Source organism: Euleptes europaea, chromosome 15 (genome assembly GCF_029931775.1).
Source record: "Euleptes europaea isolate rEulEur1 chromosome 15, rEulEur1.hap1, whole genome shotgun sequence".
Lineage (NCBI taxonomy): Eukaryota > Metazoa > Chordata > Lepidosauria > Squamata > Sphaerodactylidae > Euleptes > Euleptes europaea.
In genome coordinates, this window is record NC_079326.1 from 35,637,967 (window position 1) to 35,663,589 (window position 25,623).

At 42.8% G+C, this 25,623-nt stretch overlaps 1 protein-coding gene and 1 non-coding gene across 2 annotated transcripts in view; both read left to right on the top strand.

The window, feature by feature from the left end:
* LOC130487970 (sodium channel protein type 2 subunit alpha-like) overlaps nt 1-25,623 on the top strand; it is a 77,456-nt gene that overhangs the window by 9,061 nt on the left and 42,772 nt on the right. The window contains exons 3-12 of the mRNA XM_056861541.1: nt 1,193-1,311; nt 6,207-6,296; nt 8,426-8,554; nt 9,423-9,514; nt 10,657-10,929; nt 13,801-13,864; nt 15,184-15,325; nt 18,321-18,527; nt 20,054-20,347; nt 23,265-23,612. Coding sequence (XP_056717519.1) covers nt 1,193-1,311; nt 6,207-6,296; nt 8,426-8,554; nt 9,423-9,514; nt 10,657-10,929; nt 13,801-13,864; nt 15,184-15,325; nt 18,321-18,527; nt 20,054-20,347; nt 23,265-23,612 — 1,758 coding nt within the window. The remainder of the gene's footprint in view (nt 1-1,192; nt 1,312-6,206; nt 6,297-8,425; nt 8,555-9,422; nt 9,515-10,656; nt 10,930-13,800; nt 13,865-15,183; nt 15,326-18,320; nt 18,528-20,053; nt 20,348-23,264; nt 23,613-25,623) is intronic.
* On the top strand, nt 11,283-11,354 carry TRNAA-GGC (transfer RNA alanine (anticodon GGC)). Its single transcript has one exon. It is a non-coding gene; the product is annotated as a tRNA-Ala (tRNA).

Genomic DNA, 25,623 nt, shown 5'->3' on the forward strand with positions numbered 1-25,623 from the left:
TCTCCAGGAGAACTGATCTATATCGGCTGGAGATCAGTGTTAATAGCAGGAGATCTCCAGTTAGTACCTGGAGGCTGGCAACCCTACTTATGGGGTTAGTGTCAGAAGAGACCTTCTGCAAGCCAGTGAGTCAATCCATATAGTCTCTAACTGCAGAGCCACGTTCTGCTAAAAGCAGAAGTTTTAACCCACGTCTCTTGATCTGGCCAGTGCTGTGATCCTGGATAGAGAGAAGTGTGACAAAGCCATTGATTTCAGTGGGTTTAAGGTCTATCCTACTATGAATAGTGGCAAGGTGACAGAAATATCCATTTGTGTTGCGGCAATAGTAGATTACACTGCTCAGTGCCTGACAGTATGGACCTATGCAGAGTTATAGCCTTCTCAGCCCGTACCCTTCAATGGAATTAGAAAGGTGCAGCCGTGTTTAAGATTGCACTGTGAAGCTATAAGCTTTAACATACCTCCTGTTCCACTTTGATGAGAAGTTGGTTGGTAGTCATAGGGCGAAAACGCATCGTCGCTTTATCCTCCTTTAATCCCCGTGGCAGCCAGGATTCAGCCAGGATCGAACGCATGCGTTTCGCCTAATAGGCGTTCGATCCTGGCTAAAACAGAGATTAAAGGATAAAGCGACCATGCGTTTTCGCCCATACTCTATATGGAAACAAAGCAACCCTGTCCATCTAAATGCCATCTACTTTTTCCTACTGGGTGGGAAGAACACCACTTTATGTTTATGAATACTGTTGTGTTTTATTTCTAAACTGATTGCATAATTATGGCTACACATGGGAGGGAGCCTTAAAACTGGGTTCTTCTGACCTGCAACAGATTGGCTTAATCCAGTCCTTTAGGGCGAAAACACAGGGTCGCTTTAGCCTCCTTTATTCCCTGTTTCAGCCAGGATTGATCGCACGTCCGGCAAAACGCATGTGTTCGATTCTGGCTGAATCCTGGCTGAAACAGGGAATAAAGGAGGCTAAAGCGACCATGCGTTTTCGCCACCACAATATTAGGTGAACCCAGACTCGACTAGGTGGGAAAGGGATTTGTTTGCATACGAATACAACCTTCTTCCTGCCGCTAACGTTAAAGCGTAACCAACTTTTTGCACATGACAGAGTTTGAATGATGCACAGGGCATTACTCCCCTTCCCCCTCCCCTTCTGTCTTTCTTCTTTTCTTCCAGACATTTATAGTATTGAATAGAGGGAAGGCGATCTTCCGATTCAGCGCCACCTCTGCCGTGTACCTGTTAACGCCTTTCAACCCTATTAGAAAAATAGCTATTAAAATTTTGGTACATTCATATCCTTTTCAAACGGTTGGTTCGCAGTGAATGAAATGATATTATTCTGTTTCTCAATGCTTGGGTCATTTTCTGTCTTGGGGAGGCTGTGAACCACATAACACCATTCTTTTTAACCCCTGGTTTTTCACTGTACTTTTTAAAATCTCCTCCTGGTCCCCATTTCTGCATCTGCTGCTTTATAGGTCACTGTTGGAAAGCAGGGCTCTCATACAAGCAGCTAAATAGCTATACTCCACCCCTTCCGTTTCTTTACTTTGCTCCTTTTCGTTTAATTTGCTCTTCTCCTCTCTGTTTTCTTGCATCGGCATCCCTCACTCCCCCATTCCCCTCTTCTTCACTTTCTATGCACAGAGCAAATGTTCCTTTTCGAGGTGTGTTTTGAGGAGCTCTGGAGAAGATTCTCAGGGCTTTCATAAGGAGAAGATTGGCATTTCAGTCCTGGTGAAAGCTTCCTTGAATGACAGCCCGCTAGTACTAGCAATCCTCCCTGCACCTGTGCATTGTGGAGAGAGTATTGGGCATGTTGTATATCTCACTCTCAGTTAGGGTTGCCAACCTCCAGGTACGAGCTGGAGATCTCCTGCTATTACAACTGATCTCCAGCCAATAGAGATCAGTTCACCTGGAGAAAATGGCCGCTTTGGCAATTGGACTCTATGGCATTGAAGTCTCTCCCCAAACCCCTCCCCCTCAGGCTCTGCCCCAAAAACCTCCCGCCGGTGGTGACGGGGGACCTGGCAACCCTATTCTCAGTTCATATGCAGGGAGGCTTAGCCCAGCCCTTGTGTGACCTGTGTGTACCTTTTAGGCATACTTCAGAATCTTACTCAATTACACAGAGATTCTGTCTGAAGATAACTTTGCAGGCAACTTGTACATTATGATGCTTTATACTCTCATGGGCTTCAAAATAAAACTGTGAATCAAGTCACAAGTCCAATGAAACCCTTTTTTTATGATACAGCTTCATCGTAGAGTACTTGTATTAGTTAGGACTTTGTTGCTACCCTCAGAAAATTATATTGAAGTTGGAGTGCTCCAAATCGGTATCCTTGGGTGATTCAGAAGCACTGTGACTGCTCGGCAAAGAAACTCAGGGCTGATTTGTAGTATGAGGTGCATTCTTCCTTCTGCCAATAGATCTTGAGTGTGGCTCCCACATAGCGTCTGCTGAGATGAACCAAAGCACAGCAGGTTTGCTTGGTAAAGGTCACCCATTACGTGGGAGTATAGATATGCATGTCCACATATTGCAGCCCCCAAAACATTTCATCCCAACTCCAGTTAGTCTTGTTGATTAAGTTTAAGGTAAGGTAAAGGTCCCCTGTGCAAGCACCAGGTCATTCCTGACCCATGGGGTGACGTCACATCCCGACGTTTACTAGGCAGACTTTGTTTACGGGGTGGTTTGCCAGTGCCTTCCCCCGTCATCTTCCCTTTACTCCCAGCAAGCTGGGTACTCATTTATGCTGATTACATTTACCTCGCTAGATAAACTGAAATGTGCTTATGTTTCTACCACCACCGCAATGTATAAATATACACACATCGTTGTTTGGCTCCCAAGAAGGAACTTCACAGACAAATCGGGGGGAAGGTTGTACCTATTGGCCCACCCACTACAGCCCAAAATATCTCCCCAAATGCTGCTCTTGTGGGAAAGGGAACCCCTCGCAGAAATAGAATGGGAGTGGGTTGGTAGTCTCATTCTCAAGGAGTGAATTGGCAACAGGGAATGTTACCTCTTTCTGTCTGTGGAAATACTCTGTGGGACTGAAGCCCCTAAGTCAGTGATGGCGAACCTTTTAGAGACCGAGAAACTGCAACCCCAAACCCACTTATTTATCGCAAAGTGCCAACACGGCAATTTAACCTGAATAATAAGGAGGTAGCACATACCCATCAGGGCTAGTAACCCGTGATGGACTTTTCCTCCAAAAATTTGTCCAATCCCCTCTTAAAGGCATCTAGGCTAGATGCCATCACCACATCCTGTGGCAAGGAGTTCCACAGGCTAATTACATGCTGGGTAAGTAGGTGTTCTTCTTTTAGTAGGGGATTTCACTGAAAGTTGGGTGGCGCCGCAAAGCCCGTGCTGTGGCCCGAGCGCTCTGCTCCCCTCCAGCTATGCCACGTTGTGAGCTATGCTCCCCTCCAACCTACCTCCTCTCCAACCCCACCACGGGAATCACCTTCTCCACAGACTCAACAGGCTGCCGTCCGCGCCGCACCCTCACGCTGCATGTGAGCCGCCCGATATGTGAGTTGCCCTGCGGCATGTGACAGGGGAGGGAGGAAGCGCTCCCATTGGGCTGCTGGCCATAGGTTCGCCACCACTGCCCTAAGTCAACCAATGTGTTTTAACTTGCCTGTGGAAACACTGATTAACAGTGACTGGACTCTGAAATCAGTACTATTTTTACAGTATAATCCTTAGTGTTGTTGTGTCCTTTGAATTCCATTCAAATCAATGAGCTTAAACGGGTGTATCTGTTTGCAGGATCACACTGTGCAACTTCTCTGGGGCATCCTGGACAAGTCCCTTTCTCTAAGTTTTATCTGTCTCACAGTGTGGTCTAACCTCTTTGGAGAAAGAATGAGGTAAAAATGTAATGAATATGTGAGTTAATGTTTAAAAAGACATTGAGCAACAGGAGAAATAAAAAGATAAGGTCCTGGGAACATTTATGCCAAGAAATGTTGACTTGTCAGTTAAATTTATTTTTGGAATGCCAGGTTATGTGATCTCTGTTTATTCCTGAGGCAAGCAACAAGCATCTTACAAATTCACATTTTTATCATTTTCAAAACTGCATAAAGTTATGTTCTCTAGGGCTCCACAACAGCTTTTCATTTATTTTGGACTAAATGTTAAGAGAGTTATCATTGAACGAGACTATATTTGTAGTGGCAAATTGATCAAGCTATCAGGGAGGAGAACAGAAGCGTCAAAACCCCTAAATGTCAAAATCCAGGCTTCTCTTATTGGAGAGGGTTGAGGGGTGTTAGTAGTTCCAGTCTTAACATCCCAACAAATAGCCAGAGGAGACTTCATAATCCTTATAACTCTGCAACTCACGTTCCCTGGCAGAAACACCACCCGTGCTTTCGTTACTATAATCAAACCAAAATAGCTGTCAAAAGTGCATGTTACTCCTCGAGCATTATACTGTTAGCCGCCCTGAACCCAGGCTTGGGCTAGGGATTGAGGTTGAAATATAAATAAATAAATAAAGTTTTTGGATCAGAGAAAAGTCCAAAGGTACCACATAGATTTCCATCATCAAAACAATGCAACTCTGCGCTTGCCCTGGGGATCACTTGTCAACTGCTATGAGCATCCCACAGGAAGGATGTGATGCAAATGTAAATTTTTAAAAATACTTATCTATCTGAAAATATTTGTGGTCCTAAATTAAAGCAGCTCTAAACATTTCCTAGTTGGTAGTGCCATCATGTGGTCATTTATGGCCTATCGTGTCTGGGTAACTTCAGTTTTGTGTAGGGGATGTACCTTTAAGCAAATACTTTTTGAATAATGGAAGGTAATGTTTCTAGTACAGAGCAAGAAGCCCTTCTCATTGTTAAGAGCAATGTGAAATCCAACCACTTTCCTAATCTGTGTCCATACTGGCAAAGCCCTCCTTCCTTAGAAACAACCCAGGTTTCCATACCTAAACTTCCCTTTACCTTGAAGGTAAAGAACCCACTACAGGGGTTCTTTGACAAAAATAGGGCTGTGCTGAAGCCATCCACTTTTCAAATTATCCTGCCTGTCTTCTGTTAAGAAGATCAGAGGTCTTCCATCCTACTCAGATCAAGACCTGCTTAGCATCAGCAACATTGCTGTGTAATGTGCCATCCATCCATACTCAGAGAACCCAATGACTTTGTCCAGAAGAAATTGGAATTGTTACTTTGATCTAGCTACCACAGCAGGGATAGCTGGGAGGGACTTTAAAAAAAATGTACTGTGTTTATGGAATTACTGGGAAAATTGATCCAGGATTTGTATAAACAAACTTTTATTTTGATCTGTATTGAACCCCTTTCTTGGTTAACATTCAGGGTTCTTCATTTATTCTACCATACGTGATCCATGTTCTAACGTGTGATCTACCATATGCACTGGTTTGGCCCCAGGGGGTTCAGGGGGTCATTAGCTGAAACACTGAATTTGCCCCTTAATGTCCTGTATATGAAGCATTGTTTTGAAAGCATAGAAAGATTGAGGTTATAAGTAGTCATGACGTCTCATGTCCCATATCAATCTGCCCATACTTCAAGACCTCCATCAGTTGCCCTCCTCCTGATATCCCTACCATAGGAGATGCTAATTACCATAGATAAAGGCTTTTCAGGGATTCTGCCTCAGTTCTGGTATCTCCAGAAACATTCAGTTGACACATACTTCAGTGGGTTTTCTTCTGTGCTTTTTATACAAGATAGGTTTTCCACATGATTTGTTTGTTTCTCCTTTTATTACTTTTAGTGCTTGTTTTAGTGTTATCTTACTGTCTGTTGTGAGCCACCTTTGGCTCTTAGGCTAAAAGTTGTCACAGAAATTCTTATACAAATAAATCAGTAAAATGTCTCCATGAATTCATATGCATGATACAGACCCTGCTAGCTTTTACTTTTTGTATATCTGTGGCCTTTTGTATATTTCTTTTAGAAATCAACTTTATTTCTTTTATGTGGCAGAAAGTTTACTTGAATGTCCATCTGTTCTCTTTTAACTGTGGAGCAAAGTGTAGTGAAGTTCTTGATATTTAGTCTTGGGTACCCACTAAACAGAAAAGAATAGTGATTTTAGAAATAACGCATTGTTGATGTGGTACGATTCTTATGATAAATTAACTCGTCTATGTATTCCTTAACTCTACTATACATTATTCAGCATGCTCATTATGTGCACTATTTTGACCAATTGTGTATTTATGACCATGAGTAACCCTCCTGAATGGACGAAGAATGTAGAGTAAGTCAAACTTAATTTCCATTCAATAATTATTTAGGACATGTCTACCTGTTTGTCTCTTGCATTAGAAACCCTGTGGGGGTCACCATCAGTCAGCTGTGACTTGACAGCACTTTACACATGCCCATGTGTCTCCAAAGTCATCCAGGAGCCAAATACAGGTGACAACCTGTGTGACTGATTCTCATGACTAGAGCTTTTCATGCATTGTGCACTGGCAAATGTGGGTGATAACATGTTTAGAAACACCAGATTATCCCCACTTGATGTTTACACTTACAAAGTGTACACTGAAAACATCTTGAGATAAACCTAAATTATAGGACCGTCTCCCATGAAATGCTCTTTGGCCTCCCTCACTACAGGGGTTCAGATGGCAATCCTTAGCAAAACACAACCTTCTAAATCAATTGAAGTCAGTGTGCTTAGCAGGGTGTGATTCTCCTTAGGACTATACTGCTACATCCTGCTGAAATGGCAGGATTTGTTGCCTATCCTCATACATTACCTCTGTTATTTTATTGCTGACGGTGCTGTAAATGCATCGATGCTTTAATATGCTATTATATGTTTTGATTTTATATTGTTGTTAAGGTATTTTGCAGTTCCTTTTCAATGGAAAAGCTAGAAACAAGCATTTGAAATAATATAAATATATATATTTTTTAAAAACCACCGAATTGGTCCTAGTGGCAGCACTTTTATTCTGTATTGCCTGTGCTTAGCAAACTGGTCCCCCTAATTCTGAGAGCTCCATTGTTTCTTTAGAGTGGAATTTGAAAGTTCAGAATGTCTCCCTTTCTGCTTCTCCTTAGCCCTGTACCACGTATGGTGCTGGAATCTAATTTCTAATGTCATATCCAGTAGAATGCCAGCTTTTGATATTTTTATCAGGTCTTTTCAAGTGAATGTGCAAATGAGAGTTGGGGTACATGTTACCTCCATAGGGAGAATTCTGAATTTGGAATGCACATTGTTGGGAATTCTGGAGGCTCCCCTGCCCACAGAAAGAGAATACTGGATGGGACCATAGACAAACATGGGCCATTTATGCTTGGTAATTAGCAGCGCGTTCCAGGCTGAATTGCCCCGCATATTTTTTTGAGTTTTTTTATGCTGAATCGGAAGTGACTGCGAAGCCGGCACATACCTGCCTCGCATTTCTTAAGAGCCCCTTTAATGTGACCTTTTGTGTTTGCTTCGCCCCCACCGCGAAGAATCCCCTCAAGGAACCATGCAAAATCAAAGCCGCACGTTAGCTATGCACACGGTGGTTGCTAATGGCTATGCAAACAGGAATGAAGGAGCAGGCGAGTGGGATGTGGGATTTCTCCTTTTGCATCGGGGCCGTGAATAGGCATTTTAAAGGTTGGATTTTAAAAAAGAGCTTTGAGCGAGCATCTAAATTGACCCACGGAGTGAAGAGGAACAGCTAGCTGGCTTTTGGTGCTTTTTTTGCTTGTTATTTACCTCTTCTTATCTCACCCCTTATTGGTTAATTTCCCTTAGGTGTTGGTAAGAGGGGAGAGCAAGGAAATTGGCCACTAAAGAGAGAAGTTATGGTAGAGCAAAAAGAATCAGCAAAAAGAATCAGCTACTGCTTGCCTCTGACTTTGATTTCGATCCCCTCCGGTTATTCTCTGTCTGGTGACAGAACCTTCAGAATTGTTAGCTATCAGAACTGGATTGTGCTGATATGGTGAGCGTAAAACTACATGGGTTGGTTCTGAAACACATTTCATTTTTGTATAGGGTTGCCAACCTCCAGGTAATAGCTGGAGATCTCCTGCTATTACAGCTGATCTCCAGCCAACAGAGATTAGTTCACCTGGAGAAAATGGGCGCGTTGGCAATTGGACTCTATGACATTGAAGTCCTTCCCCAAACCCCACCCTCCTCAGGCTCCGCCCCGAAAACCTCCCGCCGGTGGCAAAGAGGGACCTGGCAACCCTATTTTTGTACTTCCAGCTTAGGAGAGCTCATTCCTCTTCCCCTGGAAAAAATCGTTTTTATAATTTTATTTTAGACCATTGAACTTCTCCTTTTAATAACATCCTGTTATTTGGAATATTATATTAAAATCATTCCTGTTTTGTTTCTTTTTACTCTTACGCTAATATTTTCCACAGATACACATTCACTGGAATTTATACTTTTGAATCCCTAATAAAAATTCTTGCAAGGGGCTTCTGTTTAGAAGGTTTCACTTTCCTTCGAGACCCCTGGAACTGGCTTGACTTCACTGTCATTACATTTGCGTAAGTATTTTTCTCAATATTTAATGGGGTTGGGTTAGTCACTCATACAAATGGTAATTTTTATTTGACGGAGGAAGGATTTCCTGTTGTAATAAATTCCCGTTTTGATTTTATTTTTTAGTCTTCCTGTGCTGCAGAGCAGAATGGTTTGTCTGCCACTAGGATTGCAACTAATATAGTTTATTCTTTTGTCAGCTGATGTCAGTATCTTATCTTCTTTCTGTTCACCAGAATGGAAGCCCACCTCAAAAAATTCCCAAATGATTTGTTTAAAAAGAAAATGCAGTGGGTTGTATCCTGCCAAAGGCTTAATTGAATGGTAGGATGCAGGACATGGGGAAGGCACTGGCAAACCACTCCATAAACAAAGTCTGCCTAGTAAACATCGGGATGTGATGTCACCCCATGGGTCAGGAATGACCCGGTGCTTGCACAGGGGACCTTTACCTTTAGGATACAGGACAAGGTGATTTGCTTCAGCGATATTTAATTTTTAGTTGTCAGTCAGGAAAAGGGTATTATCAAACACAAGGCAAAAGAAGATGGACGAGGTCTTGATGAAAGACCCTGAGTAGGGTTGCCAACCTCCAGGTACTAGATGGAGATCTCCTGCTATTACAACTGATCTCCAGCCGATAGAGATAAGTTCTCCTGGAGAAAATGGCCCCTTTGGCAATTGGACTCTATGGCATTGAAGTCCCTCCCCTCCCCAAACCCCGCCCTCCTCAGCCTCTGTCCCTGGCAACCTTAGGAAAAGGGTTTTATCGAGCACAAGGCAAAAGAGGATGGATGAGGTCTTGATGAAAGACCCCGAGTAGTTGGCGTAAGCTCTGCCTCAATTCTGAATAACTGTGATTTAATTCTACAGGTATATAACAGAATTTGTAAACCTAGGCAATGTTTCAGCTCTTCGAACTTTCAGAGTATTGAGAGCTTTGAAAACTATTTCTGTAATCCCAGGTAAGAACTGAGCGTTATGAAGCGCCAGGTCCCTTTGTATCTCCAACTGTTCTTTGCGTGCTGTCATTGTGTTTGTGTGTGGACTCCCCTATTACAGATATGTGACAGAGTTTGTGGACCTGGGTAATGTCTCAGCGTTGAGAACATTCAGAGTTCTCCGGGCATTGAAAACAATATCAGTCATTCCAGGTGAGAGCTAGGTTAAACACGGAGGCTGACTTTTGAAACTCCATTGAAGGCGAAACCCCTTTTTTTTTTTTTGAGCATAAGCCTCGTTACTTGCTGCACAGTGCAAAACCAAAAATAAAAAGCTGGAATCAAACACCTTTTGTTTTGGTGAAACGTGATTCTTTGCTTTTTAAATATTTCAGCTTGATTTTTTTTCTTCTCCAAATCAGCCTTTGAGTTTAACGGATTTTTTGCATGAGACATTGGCAGTAAGTGGCTATATGATTTGCATCTTATGACATCGAGCTTTCCACTGTTAAAGATCAATATACCGAGGCTTTCATACTGATGCAAATTTTACCATTTGTTGCAGGCACTTAAGACTAAAACCGGCCGCAATCTGTTTTCTTTTTTAATTTTTAAATTACGCGTAGAGATATGCAAACATGAAGGACAGCATGGGCCATGCATGGGTATTTTTTTTCTAAAAGATGTCCTTCTTCTCCAAACCATTCCCGGTTTCATGCAGTGAGACTGAATACACCTTTAATAAAATATTAAAAAACAAACACAGTCATCTTGTTCCTCTATGGAATATTTTTTAAATACTGATTCTGCAATGATGGTTTGGGCAAGAGACACCCGCAAAAGAAAGCGATATCCTTTTTTTCTGTGTAGAGCTGAGATAGAGCATGGATAGCCGAGTCATGTTTGGGCATAGGCAAAACGTTTCTGTAGTTTTCTATAAATATATGTTATGTTTTATTTCCATACACAGTTTTGAACTGGTATAAGCTTAACAGCTTCTCATTCATGTTCACAGGCTTTTCATGAAACCGTAGTTTGTCACCATCCTAAGACTCATTCCATGGTCATTCTGCATGAAATGTTACCTAAATCAAGTACATTCGCAGGGATGTCCTCTACGTTGAGGGTATGACATTGTAATGAGTCTCCCTTTTTTCCCTTTACAGGCCTGAAAACTATTGTGGGAGCCCTCATTCAGTCTGTGAAGAAGCTCTCGGACGTAATGATCCTGACTGTGTTTTGTCTGAGTGTATTTGCGCTCATAGGGCTCCAGCTTTTCATGGGGAACTTGAGGCATAAATGTCTGATCTGGCCACCAGACAATTCTACTTTTCATATAAACATTACTTCCTACTTCAATAGCTCAGCGGGAGAAAATGGTACCTTTATTAACACAACCATCACCACATTTAACTGGAATGAGTACGTCGATGATGACAGTAAGGATTGGTGATATTTTTTAATATTTAACACTTAATTTTACTGATCACAAGCAGACAATGGTCAGTGTTCTCCAAAATTATATAACGAACCTAGACTAGTCTTCACTCCTGAATAGACACCATTGATATAATTTATTCTAGTGAACAAAAAGTTAACACCCCTTGATATGTTCTGTTCAGTAGGGCTAGCTTGGAATAAGCTGTTTGATCATGACAATGAGAAGAATGCATGTCTAACTTAAACCAAAGGAATATTTTGGGGGAGGGATAGTGTTACATTGCCCTGATCTGGATAGCCCAGGCTAGCCTGATCACGCCAGATCTCAAAAGCTAAGCAAGGTTGAAGGGGAGGGGCTGTGGCTCAGTGGTAGAGCATCTGCTTGGCATGCAGAAGGTCCCAGGTTCAATCCCCGGCAGCTCCAGTTAAAGGGACTAGGCAAGTAGGTGTTGTGAAAGACCTCTGCGTGAGACCCTGGAGAGCTGCTGCCGGTCTGAGTAGAAAATACTGACTTTTATGGACCAAGTATTGGATGGATTCAGTATAAGGCAGCTTCATGTTCTCCAAAATTATATAACACGTGTGTTCATGTGACTCTGGCAAGTATTTGGATGGGAGACCTGTAAGGAATACCATGATCATGACATGGAAGCAGGCAATAGCAAACCACCCCTGAACATCTCTTGCCTTGAAAACCCCAGGGGTTGCCATAAGCCAGATGTGACTTGATGGCAAAGAAAGTGTTACACTATGGTCTTATGTCAAGTTAACTTATAGCTAATAAACTGCCCCTGGAATGCTAATTTCTCCCATGTTCCTCTCCTCTCCTCCAGTTCCTTTTAAATCTTGGAAAGATTAACCATGTAGGCTGGAGAGCTGCAGTAAGGAGGGGAGAAGATCATGGATCCTTTGCAAAGGGGGAAAGGAATGTGGGAGAAATTCCTGTGTTTCTCATGGCTGTTCACTGGATATAATTGAATTACTTTCAACCACCCAGTTATCATTTTGATCACCTTTAGCTGTGCCCAGAAGAGAAGCTTCATATCTTTGTGCCATCATGGTTAAAAGAAAGCAGTTGACCAAGTGAATTTAAAGGTCTAGCCATTTCAATATATGTAGCTGAGTCTAGTGGCTCCTAACAGGCAGAAAAGGGGAGATACGGTTAAGGTGTGCAGCGTCTTGCTCGTAAGAGGAATGCACCATCTATGCATCATCTCAACCCAGCGTCTAATTGTTGGCTGTAATTTGTTGGAATGTGGTTTCAAGAAGTATCAGGATTATCCTATTGGTTTTGTGATATAGTCACTGTGGCTCAGTGGTAGAGCATCTGATCGGCATGCAGAACGTCCCAGGTTCAATCTTGGGCATCTCCAGTTAAAGGGACTAGGCGAGTAGGTGATGTGAAAGTCCTCTGCCTGAGACCCTGGAGAGTCGTTGCCCGTCTGAGTAGACCATACTGATTGTGATGGACCAAGGATCTGATTCAGTATAAGGCAGTTGAATTGTTTATTTTGGTACTTTTTATAGCATAACCTTGCTTCAGATGTGGCACTGTATGCCCATCCTGGTTTAATATTTACCTAACCAAAGTATATTATAATGTAACTGAATGATGGGTACTGTACAGTGGGTTGGATCCAGGCAACTTTTCCACTTGTGAAAGAGGAAAGATGGAATTTCCTTTGACCACTCAAAAAAGGCTATGCTGAGGATCATAAGACCAGCATGAACAAAAGCCATGTGAAAGATGATTAAGTTAAAAAAAAGTTTGCTGGATCCAACCAAGTATCTAAACCTGCAATTAGAATTTGCATTCGCATTAGGCGAATGCTCAATCCAGCCAAAGCAGTCATAGCAAAGTCTCACTGAAATCAGTGGGATTTAACTTTGGTGCAACTAACCCTGCAGTCCCAAGGACACTTTCTTGGGAGTAAGCCGAACTGAGCAGATTTAGGAATGCTCTCCAAGTCTAGTTCTGTTGTTTTCAATGATACTCAGGTACATCTGACCTATGGTAGGTTATTCTCAGAAAGAAGCTCTTAGGCACATTCCTGCTGCTTTGATTCTGGCATTGCACAAATAACAAACTCTTTTGTAATCTACACCTCAATCCCGTTAGGCATGTTGGATTGGAAGTATGTTCCATTGTGTTCAGTGCCTGTTTTGAGGTAAAGGGATTTAATTGCCAATCTGCTACTTCCTGTGTTGCTTGTAGTAGTGGTAGAACTCTTGCCTAATTTTCAAAAATTGAGCATCAACAATACTTCAAAAAAAATCTTGATGAACTATCTTGATTACATAGGCCTTGCATTACTATTGCTGTAGTAAAGCTTCCCAACCTTTAAGAAATTTAAGTCAGGACTTTTTTTTTTTTTTTTCCTCTGATGCTTAATTGTGGCTATAAATTGCATTGTGTATCTTATTTTTTTAAGGATGTCCTTCATTTAAGCACAGATAAATTCCATGTTAGTCTTTGAAGTGAAAACAAAAACCGGGTTATGCATACCTGTAACTCATCATTGTGGCTTCAGCGTTGTCCCACATGTGGGACTGCAAAGGAGCCACAAAGATGAACAGTAAATCATGTGGCACCCCAAAAGCTAACTGATTTATTGCGGCATAAATTGTTATGGACTATAGCCTCTGATTAAATGGGCTGTACTCTGCAGAAGCGCATGCCCTGATAACCTTTCCAATCCTAAGCAGTTATACCTTTCTAAGCACATTTGACTCCAATGGACTTAGAAGGTTGTTACTCTGCCTCAAATTGCACTGTAAATCTGTTAGCCTTTGAGGTACCACAAGATGCTTTTGTTCAAGTCATTAATTTCAAAGCAATTCAATGTTTTTCACTTCTTTTTCTAAAACAGGTCACTTTTACTTCTTGGAAGGACAAAACGATGCTTTGCTCTGTGGCAACAGCTCAGATGCAGGGTAAGCAAGTGGCCCCATTCCAGCAAATGGCCAGCGTGGTGTAGTGGTTAAGAGCGGTGGTTTGGAGAGGTGGACTCTGATCTGGAGAACCGGGTTCGATTCCCCACTCCTCCACATGAGCGGCGGAGGCTAATCTGGTGAACTGGGTTGGTTTCCCCATTCCTACACACGAAGCCAGCTGGGTGACCTTGAGCTAGTCACAGCTCTCTTAGAGCTCTCTCATCCCCACCTACCTCACAGGATGTCTGTTGTGGAGAGGGGAAGGGAAGGTGATTGTCAGCCGGTTTTATTCTTCCTTAAGTGGGAGAGAAAGTCAGCATATAAAAACCAACTCTTCTTCTTCTTCTTTTCTAATCTTGTAATAGAGTGCAGCAGCTACAGTTAAAACAAGAATAGTTAATTTTTGCTTTCATATACATCACTTTTCAAATTTCTATCCATTTTTGAGCAGAAACTGATTGATATCTACAACAGTTTGAGAAATTAAGAAAATAGGTGTGGGGGCTATATGTAATATATATTCCCCTGGAGAACATGTGTGACAGTAATATCTCCCCCTGCCCACAATCTCACATTGCTTTTTTTCATTTTCAAGTTTAGGAGGCATTCCTAAGGCCATTTACACACAGGAGGTTGTGCTTCAGATTTGCCCATCTAGATGCACATTTTCCCTATCCGAATTCTCAGAACTCTGCATGGGGGCTTATTGTTGAGTTTTAAGAATTCGGATGGGGAAAATGGGCATCTAGATAGGGGCAAATCCAAGGCAAAACCTCCCGTGTGTAAATGGCCATAGTCTAAAGGTGGGTTCCCCCCCCCCCTTGCTTTCAGTTAGCATTGTTTCCCGGTGTGTTAAAGATCTGGTCAGGGCAATGGCTACTTTTTCTCCATTAATGCTGGAAAGATAAGACATCAGCCCTGTAGACCTTTGCAATTACTTCTCTTGAATTTTTTCACAGAGTTACTGAGAATCACGTTCATTCTACTGAATATTTATAAACCCATTGACTTTGATCCAGACAAGGAATTTCCACAAGTGCAAGGACTTCCACTCATGCAGTGCCATCCCTCCCCCAGCCCAAAATACCCCCTGAAATCTTGTTTTTGGAGGAGAGGGGACCTCTCAGGAATAAGATGGGGGGGCATTTCTGATTGCCCTGGGAGGAGAGAGGCAGGAAAATTGTGCTGTGTGGGTGGAAATCCTTGCAGCTGAAGAAATGTTAGTCTTTATCCAACCCATTTACTCAAACTCCAGCTTGTAGTAAAACACAGTTTGATTTGGAAAGTTTAAAAAATGGATTGTTTTCTTCTGTCCATAGCCAATGCCCAGAAGGATATATGTGTGTAAAAGCTGGTAGAAACCCCAACTATGGCTACACGAGCTTTGATACCTTCAGCTGGGCCTTCTTGTCTCTCTTTCGGCTGATGACTCAGGACTACTGGGAAAATCTCTATCAGTTGGTAAGGTTCTGTCATGAGGTTCTGTGTCTTTCTGTATCAAGTTGCTCCGAGCCCTACAAGATGTTAATGGCAGCTTCATAATCTGGAATGTTATTTATTTATTTTATTTATTAAAAATCTTTTAAAATAAAATTTCTACCCAGTCAGGGTCCCCAAGGTGGCACACATAAAAGCATTGAAACATTTGGAGCGATTAAAAACAACCTTTACAATTATAAAATAATTTGATAAAAACACATCAAGCAAACAACACCAGAATTAGGGAGCAGACTGTAGAACAGGGGTGGGGAACCTTTTTTCCACCAAGGGCCATTTGGATATTTATAACATCATTCGCGGGCCATACAAAATTATCAACTTTAAAATTAGCCAACCAAGCTCCAAGCAGGCAGCTGCCCCACATGACCCCCCCACACACAGGCAGGCATCCAACCGGTGGCGCACTGGCCCACCTGGTGGCACAGAATGGTCTGTTGCACCAGCCGGGCGTAGCCGTCCAGCCGCACGCTGGAGTTGCTCCTGCTCCGCATGGTCAGGGCCGGATTCTACAGCCTGCTCCTGCTACCTCCGCCTCCAGGGATGAAATGAGGACACACTGGCTAAGAACTCCCCCCACACCGCACATTCTGGTCCTGCCCTCTTTAATCCCTCCATTGTCGCCACTTCCGCCCCCAGCCCTCTTGTAGTACAGAGGGAATACATTTCTCCATGGCCCAGGTGGGAAAGGGTTAACACAGCTTCTTGGGCACTCCTAGCAGCTCCATAGCTAACGACTCTTCTGCAAGGGGGAAAAAAGGTTCCTTTTCTTAGCAAAACAAACATCTTCCTTGAATAGAGGCTATTCCTGTCCGCAGGAGGGGGCGGATCACCAGTCTTAGATCCTTCTGAGCTAGAGATCTGCCAAGACCCATGAAAGGCCAGACCAAATGACCTCACGGGCCTTAAACACCCCCCCGGGCCTGACGTTCCCCACCCCTGCTGTAGAAGCTGAAAGGTATCCCACACAACTGGACAAATTGGCACCCTGGGAGCATATGATCCTGTTGCTGCTAATATAGAGTCCGAGTTGGAATGGATGCAAGAAATCTTATACATAAAGCACTTAGCAATATGTTCACACCTTCTCCTATTGGTCAGAAGCCAATAGGCTCGTGATCAACTGGAATGAGTTCTCCAGGTCTACACTGTGCAAATGCAGTTATGATGGAGGAATATTGCTTATTGCTTCTTTGCCACCATCACTGCCATGGAGTAGGCTTTCAAACAAGCTATAGCCCGTGCCTTGTCAGATTTGTCCTCTTTCTTCACTGTCACTCTAGTCTTTTCATTGTCCACAGCCCCTCAATAAACCAAGGGGCTGCCTGGGCTCTTGGACCTGAGAGAGGGCATCTAGGTGTGATAGTGTCAGTTTCCCGGGTCTTTTCCCATTCCAGAGGTCAACTAGGTCAACCACTAATTTCCCATTCCAGAAGTCAACCAGGGCATTGACAGAAGTGCTGACCACATCAGCAGAAAAATCCCCTAAATGCTGTCTGAAAACCTATTGGATCCATCAGGTGACAGGGAAGATCCTCTTAATGGATTCCCCACTGTTGGGGTAGAAATTACTATCAAGTGGCAGCCAATGTATGGTGATCTCATAGGGTTTTTAAGGCAAAAGACATTCAGAGGTGCTTTACCATTGGCTGCCTCTGTGTGGCGGCCCTGGATTTCCCTTGGTGGTCTCCCATCCAAGTACTAACCAGGGCCAACCCTGCTTAGCTTCCAGGATTTACTGAGATCAGGCTAGCCTGGGTCATTCAAAAACATGAGATGGATAGACCAAGGAAGCCATAGCCCTCATTTTGCAAGACCTGAGCAAGGCTGTTAGCAATAGGTCATTTTGGAGATTGTTAATTCATAGGGATTCCATAAGTCAAAAGTGACTTGGCAGCACTTAACACACACACAGTGCTGAGGAGTTTTGGTACCCCTGTAAGTCTAAACCCTTTCAAGTAGTGGTCCACAACAAGGGGACCATCTTCAGTCCCTCCATCTTTGGATTACCTTTTTCCTGCCCAGAGCAAAACATTAGATCAAGAGTGTGACCTGCAGAGTGTGTGGGGCCTGTTATTACCTGAGACAGGCCCATGGTTGTCATATAGATCATGAAATCCTGAGCCACTCTCGACAAGGCAGTCTTGCCGTGGATGTTGAAGTTCCCCGAGAGAACCATCTTAGGAGTCCTCAACACCATGTCAGAGAACAGTTCCACAAGTTCAGGCAGGGAGACAGTAGGGTGGTCTTCTAGTGTTTAATATTAAAACTTCTCTGGCCTTTCTCATCATCATCCATCATGGGGTATAGATTAACAGGAATGAAGAAGAAGAAACAACAATTAATCAATGGAGAAGCTGACTGAAGCAGTGCAGGAGACTGGGTGATCCATGCTAAATGTAGGGAATTGAGGTGGCTGACATAATTAATTCCAAATGGCAAAAATATGAGATCCATACAAAACAGCTAACCGTTGAAATACTAGGAAACTTTGCTCAAATATTCAATCTTTTTCAGTCCCATGGATTTTTGCTTTGTGTAGCCTTTCATATCTTCAGGACGTGGGCTTGTTGGAGAAGATGATCCCTTTGCTTCCATCCCCAGCACAGGTCCTGCAGCTCAGGGAGGCTCCTTCCAGCAGTGACTGTTTTGAAGTTGGAATCACCTGCCAACTACAAACCTCAGCAGCAGGGCTACCAACCCTGGGTTGAGAAGTTCCTGGAGGAACTCCAGAAGAACAGGTCTCTATAGTTTGGAGATCATTATTTTTCCCCAACCTGGAGGTTACCAACCTTGCTCAGTGGGCAACGACCTTGGCCACTTCCTTGGAACATGGAATGGATGCCACATTGGGGAATGGAGCTCAAAAAAGCCACCTGTGGCTGCAGAGTCACTGAATGAGTATCACTGTTTTATAGGAATATTATGAAATTGTTTATTCTTAATTTTTCTTTAACAGACCTTGAGAGCTGCTGGCAAAACATACATGATCTTTTTTGTTCTGGTGATCTTCCTGGGCTCTTTCTATCTGATCAACTTGATCCTGGCTGTTGTTGCCATGGCCTATGAAGAACAGAATCAAGCCACCATGGAAGAAGCAGAGCAGAAAGAAGCAGAGTTCCAGCAGATGCTTGAGCAGCTGAAAAAACAACAAGAAGACGCTCAGGTAACTTTCTGGTGGGATGTAACTTCTAAGTTTTTTAAGTGGCATGTAAGGTGAGCATTCTGCTGGACCAAATGATGGTGGTTTCCGGTAGTTAACATCAACTGAAGGTAATCCTAAAACACTGCAAGATAATGGTTGAATTGTGGGTGCATATGCATACCCTTGAGATCCATCTCTCTAGTGAATGGCTTTTTTTATTTATCAGCGTACGGGGAACGGAGTTTGGAGACAACTCGTCTGCGCCTTCTCCCCGTCGTTCCCATACGCAAATTCTTGGGAATGCGCGGTCAGTAGACCATTCCTCTGAGGTTCTGGCCCTTGGCTTCTTCCTCAGTGTGGCACATCTCCTGGTTTCCTATCCATGACTCTCTTGATCTGCTGTGCGGCTTATGGCTTTGACCCTTCTGGGTATGGAGTAGGGGTCAATAGGGGGGTTAGGGAGAGGTAGTTGTGAATTTCCTGCATTGTGCAGGGTGTTGGACTAGATGACCCTGGTGGTCCCTTCCACCTATGATTCTGTGGGGTAATAACTCTGTGTTCCTCTTCCTGGCACATGACTTCCTGTGGTTCCATGGTGGGACTAATATGTGGAAAGGTAGAAGACTTTATCTTGTGGATAGAACTGTGTCATGAGTTCTGCTTTTTCCATCCATCAGTAACAAAATGATTTAAAATGTGCCTTCCCCTAGGAAATACATTAGTAGGAGTAATCAGATATTGAGTGTGTTTTCTATACAGTACTAAAGCAGTAATTTAATTTGGATCTATGTGTTTGTTTTTGCCCATGCGCTCTTTTTTGTTGTTGTTAAAGACCACTTTAGGGACTAAGAGCAAGTTCTGGCTCTCTTTTTCCTGTTTCATGTCTGAGCAAAGAATTTATTTCCCTCATTTCCCTAGAGGTTTCACTAGGCTACATTTAATAATTTATGCAGCTTAAAAAATAGTGATGCTGTCAATAGGGCTGTCTTGCATGGTGAGGGATAATGTGTGTATGTGTGTGTAAAGTGCCGTCAAGTCGCAGCCAACTTATGGTGACTCCTTTTGGGGTTTTTATGGCAAGAGACTAACAGAGGTGGTTTGCCAGTGCCTTCCTCTGCACAGCAACCCTGGCATTCCTTGGTGGACTCCCATCCAAATACGTCACACCAATTTAGTGTTCCTTTCTTCATCTGTAGTGAGTTGTTTGCCAAAGAAGCAGATCTCTGTAGTGACTTGAGCCTGTTGCATATAGTCTGCCACCTTCTCTTTGTTTCTCACTAGTAAAGAAGGGGGGGAGAGTACTCAAATGAGAATTGTGCACGATAAGGATGAATTGGTAAATTTGGTGGTGAGGTACTGAGATAGTTCTTCAGATCTGAAACCTGCAAAATTGTTCTGTGAGATCACTTTTCTCTCTCTGCTGAGTTTTGGAATGCAGGATTAGTATAGTGAGCATCCAACTCATCTGCTTAGGAAAAAAACCCAATAATAGCATTAACAGATTAGCACTGTACATCTTAAATCTATTTAACTTTATTACTCAACAGGCAGCTGCTTTAGCTGCAGCGGCAGGCGAATCTCGAGAGTTCAGCGAACCTGGTGGCGTAGGAGGGTTCTCGGAGAGTTCTTCTGCAACATCAAAGCTGAGCTCGAAGAGTGCTAAAGAGAGGAGGAACAGGCGGAAAAAGAGAAAACAGAGAGAACAATCTGAAGCAGACGAAAAGGATGAAGACGACTTCCACAAATCTGAATCAGAGGATAGCATTAGAAGGAAAGGCTTTCGATTCTCCATTGAAGGGAACAGACTGACGTATGAAAAACGGTTTTCTTCCCCGCACCAGGTACAAAGAGTATTTCCTGGTCTGTGTGCAATGAGTGATATAGGGCCAGTTGTAAAGCTGTGTGTTCAGAAGTAGATATAGGAGTACTTCAGGTACTGAAGTAAGCACAAAATGTATGAATGGGAGTGTTTGTATATGTTTGTTCGTTATTTTTGTTTTGAAAATATCTTTAAAAAAGAAGTAGATATAGGAGTGTTTGATCAAGCGCGTCCACTGACCCTGACACAGGCTCTGATTGTTCACGCAGTGTGATTGAACAAAAGCAGACCCGACAGTTTCTGCAAAACACATATTTGCTCCGTTAGCAAAGTTCTCACTGTTAACATCTTTGAGAAACATAATGATGAATCATTGGATGTAAGCCCAGAAACAAACTTTATAATATGAAGAACGAAAGTTAACTCAGAAGCATTTACTTCATGGATTCAGAGGAGACAAATTAAATGGTTTTGATAGAGTCATGTGAATTCTGTCTAAGATAGCCAAACCCAAAATACCCCACATCTCTCAGATGTGGGTTGCATGAGACTATCTAATATTTCTGAAAGCACTTTGGTGAGAATCTGAAAAATTGTATTTAACCTTTTAAATTTTAAATAGATAAGAGATTGTATGTCTGTCTTTCTGTTTCTGATTTCATTGACCTATGCAAGTCTTTTTGTGCCATTATGATTCTTTCATATCTAATCATTTCAAGATTGATTAGATTGATTTTAAATTTAAAAAATCTTAAACGATCTAACATGAATGATCTTTGGCTGGGATACAGGTTTTTCACTTGACACCTGGAATAAATAAACTTCTGACTTCTCAGAGGGCTAATAACCTATTGAGAATAATCATCTCAATATAGCACTTCAGCTTATTAGTTAATGCACTGCTCTGAAACAGATAGAGTTTCCACGTGTCTATTTTAAAGTAAAGGCTTCCCCATGGATGGGATAATACTCTATCACAACCCCCTCCATGTTCTGATACCACTAAATATTGGTACCAGCTTTGACTCCGTGTGTGATTCAGTTATAACTGCGATCACGTAAAATTACTACTATGAATAAATGATTCATGGAATATATCTCTGTGAGACCAAGAGGTTAAGCATATAATAAGAAAGAATGAGTCAGGATAATGGATCTATATAATCAGATGACTGAAAATTATTGAGTAGTTGATGAACAATATCTGGGGTAGAACAGTTCACTCTGGAGAGTTATTGCTGGATCAATACTACTTTTAAATTTGTTTTGGAACAGTACCAAGGCCAGATCAAAATGTTAGACAACCATTAGCGGTGGTTTAACCATTTCTTTAACAAGGATTGACTTGATATATGATATATAAAATTTATTTCTCACTAAAAATATTAATGTTCAAAAGATATCTAGATGATCAGTAATGCCGTGTATGAACAAAGTCCCTAATCTATGGGCACAGTAGTGTGCTTCCTGTGTGTCTGTGTGCTCATCTGTTTGCCCAACACAAAGTGCTAGTAAAGCTCTGGTCAGTACTGTTCATAGCGTTCCTCATTCTATGGTCTTTTATTCATGGCTGTTTCACTCGCCATCAACTCTCTGATGACTTTGCGTCTTCGTTTTGATCATGCCATTTCCAACCGTAAGAGGTCACCTGGCTTTCCCCCCTGCATTTCACCACATTTTTGCCAGCGTTTTCAAGACCTGTTTTATCTCAAATTTGAAAAGCGGGCAAAATGCAGGGAAACATGGGGGAGAGCCAGGCAACCTTTGACGGTCGGAAACGGCATGCATAATCAAAACAAAGATCGGAAGTTGTCAGAGGGATGATGGCGAGTGAAACAGCCATGCATAAAAGACTTATATTGAAAACTGTATACCTGTGCCTGCACTTTAAATATGAATATCACTAACACAACACTGTTCTGCACATCATGTCCCCTTGTGCAAGTTTATGGACTTTGAAAGCTCAACAGGGAGAGTAAGTAAATGCAGCGTGGTATAGTGGTTAGGAGTGGTTAAGAGTGGTGGTTTGGAGCAGTGGACTCTAATCTGGAGAACCGAGTTTGATTCCCCACTCCTACACATGAGTGGTGGATGCTAATCTGGTGAACTGGATGACCTTGGGCTAGTCACAGCTCTCTTAGAGCTCTCTCAGCCCCACCTACCCCACAGGTAGGGAGGGGAAGGGGAAGTGATTGTAAGCCGGTTTGATTCTTCCTTAAGTAGTAGAGAAAGTTGGCATATAAAAACCAACTCTTATTATTATTATTATTATTCCCTTTTCCACTTGGATGAATGTGTAGCTCCAAGGGTTAAATGGGTCAGATAACAGCGACATCAACACAAAATGAAGTGCCAAACTAAGTGGGACAAGAAGAGTAGGATGGGGGAGAGTTCTCAGTAGCTCATGTCCACATTTCTGCAAAAAGATAGTCATTACCAAGTCTCATTTGCCAGTTACCTAGCAGAAAAAGAAACAGTTGCCTGAGCATGCAAGCCAGTGCTAAGATGGAGAGAGCTGCGGTTAGCTGGTTTTATTAATTTATGAGCCATCTCATAAAATATGCAGCAGTATGAGGAAGAGGGAGAGCCTTTTACTGTAATTAAATAGAACTCTTTAATGCATATTTATTTAATATTGTCTTGTGTTAATATTTATGTAGATCACCCACGCGCTCACGGAAAAGTCCCTAAAAGCATCTTCCTTTCCTGTGTGATTTAAGGAGCTATGGGAAATCTTACAATTTCATTGTTTCACCTTTACTTGAAGCTGTTTTTTGTTTATTGCACCATTGATGCAGTGCAATTCTAAGCAGAAGTCAATGGCTTTAGAAAGCTATGACAGCTTAGGACTGTATAGGTAGGACATTAATTTCTCTCTCTCTCAAAGATGTTTCCATGAACATTTCTGCTCTTTATTGTCTTCTCTCATTTCCTTGCAGTCATTGCTGAGCATTCGAGGATCCCTGTTTTCCCCACGGCGCAGCAGCAGAACCAGTCTGTTCAGCTTCAGAGGCCGAGCAAAAGATATAGGATCTGAGAATGACTTTGCTGACGATGAGCACAGCACGTTTGAAGACAACGAGAGCAGAAGAGACTCTTTGTTTGTCCCTCACAGGCACAGTGAGCGGCGCAATAGTACCATCAGTCAGGCCAGCCGATCGTCCCGGATAATACCTATACTTCCAGCCAATGGGAAGATGCACAGCACTGTGGATTGCAACGGGGTGGTGTCCTTAGTTGGTGGGCCTCCAGCTCTCATGTCACCCACAGGCCAACTTCTGCCTGAGGTAATTATGGATGAAGTTGACAGATTTAACAGTTAATTCGGAGAGGGGCTGTGGTTCAGTGGTAGAGTTTCTGCTTTGAATGCAGAAGATCCCAGATTGAATCTCCCAGCATCTTCAGTTAAAAAAGATCTTGTAGTTGGTGATGGTAAAGACCTCAGGCCCTGGAGAGCTCTTCCAGTCAGAGTAGAAAATACTGACCTCAATAAACGAATGGTAGCTTTATTGGTTCATCTGTACTGTTTCACCTAAACCAGCCCTTTCACGCCATAGCTGCTACTGTTTCTGAGAAATGAAGCTCTTATGAATACCCAGCAGGTCAACCTATATATGTTGATGCCCAAACTGATGTTGAAACAGGAGCTTCAAGGGTGGGGACATGGGGAGACTGTGTAGTCATGTGTGCTGCTATGTCACTTCTGGAGAAAAACACAGGACATGATGTAGGGTAGCTCTAGGGATCACCGGAAATTCTATGGTTTTCCCCAGAAGTGACATAGCAGCACACACAGTGCCAAAAAATTCTCCCTCCGCCACTGGAAGCAGCAACAGGAAACAATGGCTGCTGGAGGAAGGCCTCCTCCCGTAGCAAGAGGGCTGGCAGCCCCAGGATGAAATTATGCAAAACAAAAATGTGGAAAGAACTGTGAACATAAACTAACCATCTTAAGCTATTGGAGGAGGCCGTGCAGTGTGTCATAAATCACACCTGGGAGAGGACCCCCAAAATACTTTGCTTTACTTTTTCAAGAAGCTTTCCATATTGTCACTTCGCTTCCTATTTAACAATGCTAGAACAATTGGGGGGGGGGAATCAAGCAATATTACCCGAAGGACATTTTTTTATTCCCCTTTTACAGAAGCAAACTAAACAGCGGGCCACAGTCCATCCACTGAGTTCATAGGCATTGCAGGGATCTGAATTTATATCTTCTTGGCCCAATAAGCTATTACTTACATTTGTTTGTTTAATTATTTTACCTTGCTTTTCTTCCCAGTGGGGATACAAAGCAACTTGCAAAATGCAAACAGTATGATATAATTCACCAATTCATGGGCTAGTACTGGATCTGCTGACTCAGCTCACATGAAGCTGCCTTCTACTGAATCAGACCCTTGGTCCATCAAAGTCAGTATTGTCTACTCAGACTGGCAGCGGCTCTCCAGGGTCTCAATCAGGCAGAGGTCCTTCACATCACCTACTTGCCTAGTCCCTTTAACTGGAGATGCCGGGGATTGAACCTGGGACCTTGTGCATGCCAAGCAGATGCTCTACAAACTGAGCCACAGCCCCTCCCCCTCAGGTCCACGGGCAACAGGCCTAGAGTGAAATGTCAAGAGTCTCTGGCCACATCCAGATTAAACGTGACACACAGGAGGAGCAGAGGCTGAGTTCAGATTCTGATATATGGATTTATGGTTTATGGCTTCAGTAATTTTTTTTAAAGTTACCATTAGAAGCAACTATTTGTTCAGGATCACAGTGTTAATGGGCACAGGTCAGCCTAGAGATTTACCACCTAACCATCTTTACCCTGGGAACTACAACCATGTTTAATTTCATTGGGACTTGGGCTCAATTCTGAGATCAGAAACCAACTGGAGTTTGTTTGTGATAGTCACAGATCTAATTAGATGCTGACCTACAGTACTCTCCCTCCTTTCACATGGCAAACTTCAACTAACCCTAATTATAATGTTGATGTCTGAATGCAGACGCCTTAGGGTTGCCAGGTCGCTCTTTGCCATCGGCGGGAGGTTTTTGGGGTGGAGCCGGAGGAGGGCAGGGACTTCAATGCCATAGAGTCCAATTGCCAAAGCGGCCGTTTTATCCAAGTGAACTGATCTCTATCAGCTGGAGATCAGTTGTAACAGCAGGAGATCTCCAGCTACTACCTGGAGGTTGGCAGCCCTAAGGTGCCTTAATAAAATGAAGTTAGTTTCTTTCCTGGTAACTGGCAGTATAGAGTTACTGCAGTCTAACCCTATTGATTTCAGTGAATCTAGACTAGAA